The sequence below is a fragment of the Passer montanus genome, unplaced genomic scaffold (genome assembly GCF_014805655.1).
Source record: "Passer montanus isolate IOZ18808 unplaced genomic scaffold, ASM1480565v1 scaffold10, whole genome shotgun sequence".
Taxonomy (NCBI): domain Eukaryota; kingdom Metazoa; phylum Chordata; class Aves; order Passeriformes; family Passeridae; genus Passer; species Passer montanus.
Window position 1 is genome coordinate 34,515,521 of NW_024356505.1, and position 11,758 is coordinate 34,527,278.

General features: G+C 44.4%; 1 protein-coding gene across 5 annotated transcripts in view; it reads left to right on the forward strand.

Moving 5' to 3' along the window:
• Nucleotides 1-4,519, forward strand: part of DIP2C (disco interacting protein 2 homolog C) — a 310,372-nt gene extending 305,853 nt beyond the window's left edge. For all 5 annotated transcript variants that reach the window (XM_039707449.1, XM_039707465.1, XM_039707457.1 and 2 more), the window contains one exon: nt 1,019-4,519. In XM_039707449.1, coding sequence (XP_039563383.1) covers nt 1,019-1,271 — 253 coding nt within the window. In that variant the 3' untranslated portion in view covers nt 1,272-4,519. The remainder of the gene's footprint in view (nt 1-1,018) is intronic.
• Nucleotides 4,520-11,758: the final 7,239 nt, after the last annotated feature.

An 11,758-nucleotide genomic window follows, 5' to 3' on the forward strand; every position in this document is an offset into this window, starting at 1 on the left:
GAGATACAAGAGTTTTTGAAGACTCTGGAGATGTGAGGAGGAGGATGGAGGGAAGCTGTAAAACTACTCTGGGTGGAAGCATACACCAGACTTAGATACCCTCCCAGCCTCCATATTTGGAAGAAAAAATGCATTATCCTTAGCCAGAAATGGTTCCAGGTAGCAGAATCCAAAATTTCCCTGCTTTGGCTCAAGGGCTTAACCAAAACTTTGGGGTCTTACAAAGTTCTTTTAGCAAAGAGGAGATACTGGAGAAAATGGTGTTCCCTTGACAGCCTCAACTGTTAATCAGGAATGTTAAAACTCCTGTCCCCTTAAACCCAACAGAAATAAAACAGCCAAAATAAAACAGATGGAGACACAGCCTTCTTTCTGTGGAAACCAACTGGTCCAGAAGAATTGCAGTTTTTTGTGCTGAGCTCTGACCTGCCTGGACAGCAGCCAGCCCAGCCCCGGAGGCACGCAGCCGTGTTTGCTGAGCAGGCGTGGGGAGGATGCCCCCTCCCTGGGCACCCTGTCAGCCTGCACTGTGCCATGTGCCTTCCCAGGGCTCCACACCCTTCACTGGCAGGAGCTATCCCACTGGCCTTTCAGCTCAGACTTCGCTCCCGCTGTTCTTCTTGGTGCCTGCTCCCTTAACCTCCTTGATTTGTTGGGCTGCTCTTCAAAAAACCCCAGAGGAGGCACCTCCACACACACATCACTCCATGAACACAGCAGAGCTGTGGCACTTCCCTGGCTTCAGAGGGAACCATGTGCTGTCTTACTACCTCCTTCCATGACAGGCAAGTTTCTCTAAAGTTCAGCCCAATGCTTAAAATTGCAACAGTATTAAAGAGAAAGCTCATGGGGCTGTTCTGCCCCTGCCTGCAGCGTGTTCTCTCTTGCTGTGTACTTTTTATCCTGAGCACATGGAAAGAGCCCCAGGAGCTCCAACAAAAGGTAACCAAGGTGCAAGAAAAGGGATAAAAAATGAAAAATGAAAAAATTACTAATATTATTTTTTCTTTTGTTCCAGTGCGGTGTTTACCTGGACAAATTTATTGGTCGTTGTAGTTGAGCTGGATGGATCTGAGCAAGAAGCTTTGGACCTTGTTCCTTTGGTCACCAACGTGGTCCTGGAGGAACACTATCTGATTGTAGGGGTGGTGGTGGTTGTGGACATTGGTGTAATTCCTATCAACTCCCGTGGAGAGAAACAACGTATGCACCTACGAGATGGATTTTTGGCAGACCAGCTAGATCCCATCTATGTGGCCTACAACATGTAGTCTTGTACCTTAAAGCTTCCATAGACTTTACTATAGATGTATAAAATTTTTTTGTGTCCACTAAAAAAAGTGTGCAGATAAGATACTGACACTCATCAGAATGGAACTGTTTCTATTACGACTTTTCAAAGCAGTCACGATTGGCAGGAAATATAATGTGAAATGTTTTCTTTTACCACTAAATTTTAGAAAAGAAGGACTATGGGGTAAGGCCCTTCAGTGTGTTGGAAAAGCCCATTTTAAACCTTTTTTTTTTTTTGCTTATTGGACAATACTGCTTTTTGAGTAAATGTGGCTTTGTATTTTACATTAAGTAAGCTGAAGTAGATTTTTTTTTTTATTCTGCCCTCCAAATGGATTCTTTTAAAACAATTTGCATACTAATACAAATAGTTGTTTTCTTCATTTGTTTGAATATGTCATAAAAGGCTGATGAATACAGATCCATTACTAACTTAAGCCATTTTAGATCCCACATCTTAGGAAAAATACATAGTGGTACGAGGAGAAAACCCAAAGTAGCACCTTTCAATTAGAAATCTTGCAGCTTTCTGTCAGAGATGCTGAAAGCCCAAAGGCCAAAGAGCCTTTGCTGTTAGCGTTAGAGTGGAAGAAATTTATAAATAAGGTGTATTTCGGCAATGAGCTTGCAAATATCTTTGTACTAAACTAAAAAGATAAAATAAGTTAACTACTTCTTCTGTAATTATGTACAAAACGTTTAATTTATTTTGATCTCTTTAGAAGTATAAAAGAGAAGAAACATTCAAGAATATTAAACTCTTGAAATGTTTGCTAATATAAAAAACAAAGTGTTGTATTATCTTGAGTGGATAGTATCACATCAAATATATATATATGAAATATAAATTCACTAATGACAAAAGATTTTAAAGTTTAAAATGCAGTACTTGTCACTTGCATGGTGTCTCCCACTGTAGATAATCAAATGTTACTCACAAATTTTTTGGAAAAAGAAAAAAAGCAATCCTGGATTGCTAAGTATCCCTGTCAAAAAGAATCCTCTAGATACCAGCAAGTGGAATTATTGCTGCCTTTAAGGCAGTGAATGAATTTAAGACTAAAAATGCACTACAATAATTTTCTTTTCTTTGCCATGGAGGCAACAATAAATATTTGTGCTGGCATGTGCATACACTTGTTAGACTTAGAAAAGGCAGGTTGAGGAATAGCACTGTTGTCTAGCTGCAGAACTTTGTTGCACAATTTTTTTTCATTGTTTTAGTTGGTGTTTTTACTGCTATAAGGAAAAGTTTTGGGGTTTTTTGCACAGAGTTATCAATTTGCCTCTCAGCTAGGACACGTAGCTCGGTGGCCAACGCTTCCAGTTTACATTTACAGGAAACGATTGTTCCGATGGTCTTTGATTTTTTCCTTAAGGGAGAGGAGCGAACAGTCACTACCACCCTTTGGCACGGATCGTGCATCTGCTAACTAGTCCCTGAACGCATTCAAACATCAGAGGAACCCATCTGCCTGGCTAAGGAGCCGAGGAGTCCCGTGGTCTCCAGCCCGAGGCCATCACGGGAGAAGAGTAGGAAAACATGCATCACAGCTGCCTTCATTTTACTACCTTTGGAGAAAAGAGGGGTTTGATTCCCCAGTTCTGTTGTCTTCCCTGCCCCCCATGCCCCCTTTTTTAAACCCTTCCCGTTCCTTCATGTGGTTGTAACTGAATTGACCTGTTTGTGATCAAGAGTGGGATTTACCAGCTGCAGTCCAAGAATGCTTTTCTTATTTGTCCCAAATGACGTTCATGTGCTGGCTCTCATTACCGGATATGCATGACTAAGATTGTTGCAGGGCAAATGTTATCATGTTTATATCACGTATAAGGGAGTCTCAATGCTGGGTGTTAAAAATCTTTTTAAAAGGTAGGGACGTTTTAGTCTGCATGTACAGTACAGAGCATCTCGCCACGTCAGACGCGTTTTCTTTCAGGCCATCTTTTCCGCCCTCACTGTCCTGTGAATAGCCCTATTCCTGCTCTGCAGACCAATCCCATACTTTGTCAAATTCATTTTCTGCTCCCTAAAAAGAATAAAATCTGTTCTTAATGGCAAGTTGTTGTAAGGTTTCAGACAAGATGTTGATTGATTACAAACATAATTGCAGTGTGTGAACTAACTTGTGAAGTCCTGCTATCGCTGATCTCAGTACTGCAAAACAAATCTCGCTGTCGTTCAAAGCATCACTTTAACCTTCACGAAGTCAACTTTGCATTTGTAGAGAATAAAAGAACTGCAATGCAGTTGTGAAACGCAGTTAATAACAGCTCTCTTCTGCAACCTGTCATCTGTGGTTGTTAAATCCTGAGTTAAGAGAAATGATAAACTGAGTTTCTGGTTTTGTTGTGCAAGCAAAAGGAAGGAAACATTTAAGCACCATCAGACTGAGCAATAAAGAAGGATTGTTCTGTATTAGAAACTGTACTGTAGATAAACCATTCATGAGAATGTATAAAATGTTTGTCTTGTGACCTTGTGCTTTTGGAGTCAGACAAAACCATGTAATCAACTCGATGCACATGCACAAAAAGAGAGGGTACACAATGAACATTTAAACACAAAACTAATCAAACAGGAGCAGATTCCTCATGGTGCTTGTTTATTATATATATTTAATCCTGCTTGACACTTTACCCAAGGGAAGACTGTCCCTTTTATCAGTTGAATGTTAGCAGCGTTATTTCATAGAGTGTGGTGACTGGTTAGAGAAATTCATGTAACTCAGCCAATCACAGATTCAAACAAAAATTTTTATGTGCAAAGGACAGCAACCTTCTTGTATGTTAAACCACCAGTACGCTTTGTACATCTGTGATAACGCCTGTTTTATATTCAAATGAACAAATAAAAGCTTTTATTTTTGTTGCTCTGAAAATATCAGTTTCTTAATTAGTCATCTAAAATGGAGCTTCCGAGAGCTGTGGATGCTCGGTGGAGGAACATGGAGAGCTATACTGTAATTTTATTTTGTTTACCTCTCTTGTTGCATAATTTATTAGTACAAATCATTATACTTTTAACAATGTTTAAATACCGGTGTGGGCATTTATTGCTGAAAGACTTTCATATGGCAACAAATGTTTTTTGTGAAATGTTTTTTTAATTCTTTTTAATATATTCAAATATACTGTTCACATTTTTGCTGAAAGTGTAAAGATTATTGTAAGCTTGGTAACATTTTGTGAGAAGCAATAACAAGCATTAGTACTGTAAAACTCCTCAAATTTGTCACTTATCACTTTTGTTGCAAGGTCTTGCTACTGACATGCTGCTAATCAGTCACCCAAGGAAGTTACTGACCCAGGTTTTACAGCTCTGATGGAGCTCTCTGCCAGTGGAAGTTCATGGGTTACAGCTTGGTCACTCACACACGTGGGGCCAGAACCTCCCTATGGGCTCAGCAGCCTTGGGCAATGGAAATGTCATCTTGGAAATGTGATCTGCCCCTTTCCATTGGCTTTTTCCAGAAAGACCTGGATTTCAGAGCTGGCTCACAGCTGCTGAGTAGCAGCATTCCCAGAGAAGAGGTTTGGCCCCAGCTCTCATTTTCCAAATGCGATTTCGAAGGGTGAAATTCTCAGTCCTCCTGTCTTTGGAGTCCTATCTGGGAAATTCAGGGTGTAAAATCCCATCTCTCATGGCTCAGATTTCAGGTTGCTTATCACAAGAGATAGGGGCAGTTTGTGTGTGGATCCACAATTACCCTGAGCAGAGAGAGAGATCCAAAAGTTGTGGGAAGGAGAAAGTAAGTTAGAGATGGCAGAAGAAGAGGATGGCAGAACAGTTCCTGATTCAATTTTACGAACTTTCATTAAAGCAAAAAGGGGATTGATTTTTATGTGAATGTGATTAAGGTTTTTAAAAGGTTAAAGTATTTCAATTCCACATTTTAAAAATTATTTTGTCAAAAGGTGGCTATAACACTGCAAAGCTGGTGGGAAATCTCAAAAAAAAAGAAAGTTGTGGGCTTAGAAGAATCATGCACGATAAGAACAGCATAATTTCTTCATCATCACATTGATACTAAGAATGTAAGAATTGGAAAAAAGTCTGATAAAAGACCATACAGCTTTCCTTTTCTGGCTTTCAACACAAAGATTTGCTTTATGCACTGTTATTATCAAGGGAGGGAGGGGCGTTCACAGAGATCAACAATGAATTCTCACAAGTTGCCTTGTGAGCAAAGCTGAGCTTGGGGGAGTTTTGAGCTCTCCAGCACAGCTTCTCACAGTCCCTGCTGGGCCACAGACCCCTCTGCACCCCTGGAGAGGCAAATCCAGCTGTGGCCCTTGCCTGGCACACTCCTGGTTTGAGGGGGATGGGCAGTGGGGGAGAGGTGCAGCCTACAAGAGTCATCCCAAGGGGGATGGACCCCTCTGTCCCCAGGGCAAGAGCTAACCCTGATTCTGAATCTTTTTTTTTTTTTTTTTTTTTTTTTTTGTTTGGAAAAATTTTTTTCTAAAGAGTTGGAAGAAGTTTTTGCTTAAGACTGAGATTTGAAAAGGAAAAAGAGAAAAAAAGCAACTAGATTCTACAGTGTGAAAGCAGATATTAAACATTTTTTTGGGGAAAAAATATAAAATATTGTCAATTTTTTTCTTAAACATAAGTGTATGTTATTTTTTTTTACATCTGGAGTGCTCCATTTGGCAGCCCGCCTTCTCAACCTTACCATGATTTAGGGTTCTCCTTTTCATGGTTTTTCTCTTCTCTTTTGAGGGGTATCACCTTAAAGCTGGTACAAAAACCCTCTCAAGGTTTGCCTTGTGCTGCACCTGGCTGAGATCAGAACCTCTGGTAGAGCTGCTGCCCCTTTCCTGCACAGCAGACCAGGATGAGGCCATCTCTGCACCCTCTGGCACCATCCTGGCACTGGGAGCTGCCTGGCATTTCAGATTCATTCACCTGAGCAGGTCATGCTGCACCATGCCAGCCAAAGTCACTGCTCCTTACTTCTTTCTCTTCTGCACAAACAAGATTTCTCCAAAGGCACTGTTGTTTTCTCTCTGATCCCCATGGGGAAAAAAATGTCTCTTTCCCAGGGATCCCCCAACACATAATAATAATTTTTTTTTTTTAATTACTGCAAAATATTCTACAGCAATGAGCAGTTAATGGTGGATCCTAAAGGCACAAAACTGATCTTGTTTTAATTTTGTGCTTGGGCATGTGGCAAGTGGCTGAAGGAGGGGACAAAGCTGATGGAATCTCCATTGGGAGTGGCTTCCAAATGTGACTGGCAGCACATGGGAGAGGTTTGGAGATGCCCAGAAAGGCACCAAGATAAAAGCTGTACTGAGCCATCAGGATAAAGACACCAGTGGGGGAAGCCATAAATGAAGAAAAGTTTTAGGAAGAGCATTTGGTATAGAAGGGGAGGCCAGCAAAAAGAAGATTGTGCATATGGAAGTAAAGATCAAGCAGCTCATCTAACCCTGTGACACTAACCTCACTATCTAACCAGGCAACTTTAGGGGCCTGCATTTTAATTTTCTCACCTAGGGGAGTGCATTTCAATCAGGAAGCTCCAGATGCTGGGACATACCTCACTGCTCTGTCCTCCACCTCACAGGTAGGAGGACAGACGTGCAAAGCATGGACAGAGTTTATCCCAACCCCAGTGATCTAAAAAACAACCAGGTCTGTACCAGGTAAGTGGCAGGACTGAAGAACAGAAACCCTGGGAGAAGACAGGAGCTGGAAAAGCAGATGCAGGCAAGAAGAAAAGAAAGTTTCCATGAAGCCAGGTCAGAAGGTGAGTATGGCATGGGCAGCATTCACAGAGCAGCAGGAGACAAGAATTTGAGCCAACAACTGTCCAAAGGAAATAAGTGGCTGAGGAGGGACAAAGGAATTAAACTTTCCATTGCAGACACACGCGCTCATTAGCAGTTCTAGGATGCCTCTCTTAAACATTGGGTTTGGATACTTTCCTGAAATCCACAGGAGTATTTGTTTTGCATTCTCTCCTAACAATAAGTAGCTGAGAGCTGGGGTGGGGCTACACCCTCGTGTGGCTTTGCAGAGTCCCTGCATGGCTCAGTCCTGCTGGCTGCTGCAGGGACAGGGATGGATTTGCACAGCCTGAAAATGCCAGGGCAGACGTTGGGCATCCACTGTGGAAACCCACAGCCTATCCTGCCAGTCCAGGGTGTAGTGCCACAAAAACTGAATGGGGATATTTAGTTCTTCTCTCACAGTTCTTTGGTTAGCAAAGAGAAAGAAGTGTGGTCTCAGCTATAATTAATTTTTTTCCTTCTGTGGAGGGAAGTGTTTTTTCATCTTAGAGCAAAGCCTTTTTACAGTACAAGAGGCTTTTAACTACTGTTTTAAGCCATAATAAAATTACCATTGGAGATCACTCAGTTATGAAAATTTTCTAACAAGCTCCATTTTCATTTTCTTAAATGTAAATTTCCATTAAAAACTCCTGTTTCCAGTGGAGCACCTAACAGGGCCATAGCCTTGCTGCCAAACTGGTGTGACTGCATCTTGCTATGCCACATGTGCTGTCATTGCACTTTACTTACAATTACCAGCACCATTTATTTCTTCAGCATGATAAAGCCAGTGCATCTGCAGGAGAGACACAAACTCAGAATGCAGCCTGTCATTTTGGGATGTGGCAAAGTCCCATTTTGATTTGGAAATGCTGAGCCAGAGGAAGAATAATAATTAGGTCTGTAATGGTACAGGCAACTCCAGACACTGCTTTTCTTCACCAAATGGTGAAGTAGCAGTAGTTGGGAGAGGTGGAAACACTCCCTCTGCCCAGGGAGGTCTTGAGCGGGATCACAACTGGGAGAAAAAATTCAAATTCTGAACAAGCTGTTAAGAGAAGCCCATAAATAAGTTCTGTCTCTGCAGGTGATTCTGTGCAGTACTTGCATGAGCCTTTGGGTAAAGAGAAAGGCTCTGGGAGTGGATGCAGTACCAGGGGCAGAGGCTGAGGCTGGGCTGTGCCAGGCTATGGAGGAGCCTGGGAGGCCTCTGGCCTTTGGGCTTGAGCTCCTGCTGCTCTCTCCTGGAAGGGCTCCTCCCTGTGACAATTGTCCATAGCTTTCCAAGGGAGGATCCTGCATCAGGAGAAGCCCAAGGTGGCTCAGAGCTTCTCAGTGTTCGTGGCATTTCAGGACAGATTCAATCCCTGCAGTGTGAGCTGCCTCCTGTTCCCCCTCCTGGCCCCAAAATCCCAATGCCACCCCCCTAGACTGAGGGAGAGAAACTCTGGGGCTTGGGGGCTTTCCTTGCAAGTGCAGCATTGCCCCCACCCAAAATTGTCAGAGAGGCAGCAGGAACACCACTGGGAAGGGCTGGGCAGTGCTGGGCTCCTGCTCAGCATCCAGCAGCCTGCACAGAGCAGCTCCCTGCCGTGGCAGCCACTGGCACTGGGGAGTCCAGGGTTAAAATGCTGCTGGCTCCAACGTCAGTGGGAAAACAGGACAAGAATTGCATGACTGAGCTGCACATCTTGCATTTCTTTGGGGCAAAACTGAAAGGCTTTCCAGCCCTTGTGGTCTTCACAGACTTGTGAAAAGACAGGAAAAGGCTCTGTCACTCAGGCAAGCATTGTGGCAGCCAAGGAAATTCTCTCTCCAGCACATAAGCCACGCATGGCAGAGTTTCTGGCCGTGCTTCTCCTTTGGGAAGGAGCCAGTGTTGCTGCTCCTTGGAGGGGCTGGGCTGCAGGGCCAGCAGCAGGGGATGTCCCTGCCTGTGCCCTGGGGTTTGGAGGCCTCATCCTGCTCTCTCCCCAGTCACAGCAGACCCACACAGCTCCTACACCTCCCAAGGAGGACAGGGAGCCCCAGCTGCCCGAGGCACACAGGGGTGGCCCATGCCAGACAAAGCCCTCTTTCCTGGTGACAGGGACTTCAAGAGCTGCTGTGTGCAAGGCACTGAGTTCCTTTTTTCATCAAGCCATTTTTCACCTTGAAGGCTCTGTTACAAGGGACAAAAGCACATTGCTGTGGTCAAGCATGGTGGGATCATGGCTCAAAACTGGCCCAGGGCAGAGCTGGCTCCCACAGCTCCCATGGGAGTGAGAGCAGGAGAGAGGCAGAGCTGGAATGTGGCAGCAAGTGGGGCCCTAAAGCCACCTACAGTGGCTATTTGAAAAAGCTACCTTTCCTGTTAATGAAATAGTTAAAAATGAAAGTGCTCTGGCTTTATTAATAAACATTGTTTTCTTTTGCAGAAGTCCTTTTCCAAACACTAGTAAAGCATTTTGTGTAACCAGATTCACAGCGTCTTCTGATGCAGAACTGAGTTTATTTTTAGATCCCTCTCCAGGGTAAATCCTATTTCCATTGAAGCTTCACGCCAGCTTAGTTTTCACTCAGGGAGTTTGCAGGAACTGGCCGGTGGCTTTGTAAACAAACACATCACTCTGCCTTTTAGCATGGAGTGTTCTGGCTCTCTTGGCATTTCTTCTGAATAATCTTCAATTATCAGTCCCCTTCCACGTACAAATTATCTACAAAGTAGATGCTGTGCTTAATTTCAGCCTCTTCATTGCTGTTTGCCATCCCCGATGGGATAAAACATCCCTTCTATGCCTCATTAGTGGCTCCAGGGACATGGGGCTAGAGAGGTCCTGGGGCAAGCATGGCCATGGGGAGCAGGAGGGACAATTCAGAGTTAATTTATTCTTGATTGTCTTTCTGATTTTACAATTTTGAACCTCCAGTAACCAGCATTTCTTTTTCAAAGAGCATTACTCAGTCTATCATATTTTTGAGGCTTTTGACATCTGGAAATAGGTTTTATTAGGGTAAAATATGGGGTTTCGAAGGTCCAAGATAGTTGGTTTTATTGCTTTTACATTACCTATAATCATCTCCCACTTAAACCCAACAATATTCTAGTATTCTCACAAATGGATGGGCCTTTCTACTTGCAATTGCATTTCCTTAACGTGAAACAACACAAGAAGGGCCTCTCTGGTTTAGATACCCCCCCTCAATTTCATTTATGAAAGCATTTGAGAGGCATATGCACATATGTACTCTCACTCAGGGAGGCTAAAATTGACAGGGTGGCCCTTAACTACCAGTAACAAATCCCAAACATATTTCACATAGTTGGTCATTTAAGATTGTGAAAGGCAAACAAGCCATGAGCTGGGCAGCTCACTCCACCTAAAGGAAGCAGGAGGCAGAAACCACAGCTCCTCCTTATGAAAAGAAAGGAATAGCCAGAGTTAAAAAAATAATAAAAATTAATTAATTAATGACAACAACCACAATAATTATAATAATAGGAAAAGCCAGCAATAAAATGTTGAAGCCTTTAAGGCTGATGCTGTAGGACCACTGCCTGCAGTGGTGGTGCTGCAGGAACTGAGAGAAGCCCCCACTCACCCTGAGATTCCTGATGGAGGGAAACTTGCAGAGCTGGGGCAGTGCAAGGACAACTCTGCTCCTCTGCTCTGCCAGCTGGCAGTGACAGGGATGGAGTAGGGCAGGTCACAGGTGATCTGTGTTACACAGTGCAGCTGGGAAGCTGCCTTGGCATGGCCAGGGATCCGTTTGATCCCTGTCCTGGCCCCACTGGTGTCACCTGAACTGGCAAATGCACATGGGGAGGGGAGCATTTTCACTGGGAGTTTCTGCCATTGGAGTGATTGTGAGCAGTGTTGATCTTGAGGAGTGACTGCAGTCATCAAAAAGGGAAACTGCCCTGGGATGGGAGCTGAAGGGACATGCTGCTTATTCCTGATCCTGCTCTGCCAGCCTATCCACTATTCACTGTTGACATTTGAGTTTCATCATGATGAAGGAATGAAATATGGCTCATGTAGGAACAGAACTGTTTGGATAGTGAAACAATAAAAGAGACTTTGAGGGATCCCTTGGGACTTGCAGGTCTTGCCAGGTCTTAATTTCCACAAGGAAATTCTGAATTGCACTGAAATTACACTGAAAGCAACCCCAGAGAGACCCTCCAGCAGCCCTGAAGTCCTGGTGGAGCTCCAGGATGACCCACTCTGCCTTTGGCTTGTCCCCAAGGCCATTTCTCTTGGGTGGCTGCAGGATGTTCTCCACGGGCCCTCAGCTCCCTGGGACACCTCAGTGGCACCAAGTGGTGGCTTCACAAGCAAGTGGGACTGGCTGCTCAGGGCTGGGCAGGAGAGACCCTGCTGCACTCCAGTGAAGCTGGGCTCCTGCAGTCCCTCCAGAGGGAATTCACTGATAAAACCCAGCACAGGCTCAGGCTCAGGGCTGGTGAGGGGTGAGGGGTGAGGGAGGAGGCAGAGTGGGGCCTCTGGGGAGGGGAACCCAGGGCAAAGCGGGGCTGAGCCCCAGCCTGGCTGCTGCAGGATCTGCTCTAAAACCAGGACCTGGGGTGCAGCCCCTGGGGGCTGCTGGCCCTGCACAGGCTGGAAGGATTCACAGTCAGTGCTGTGAGCCATGTTAAATGCTGGAACCCTTCCCTGGGCCTGCTGGCTCCCCAAAT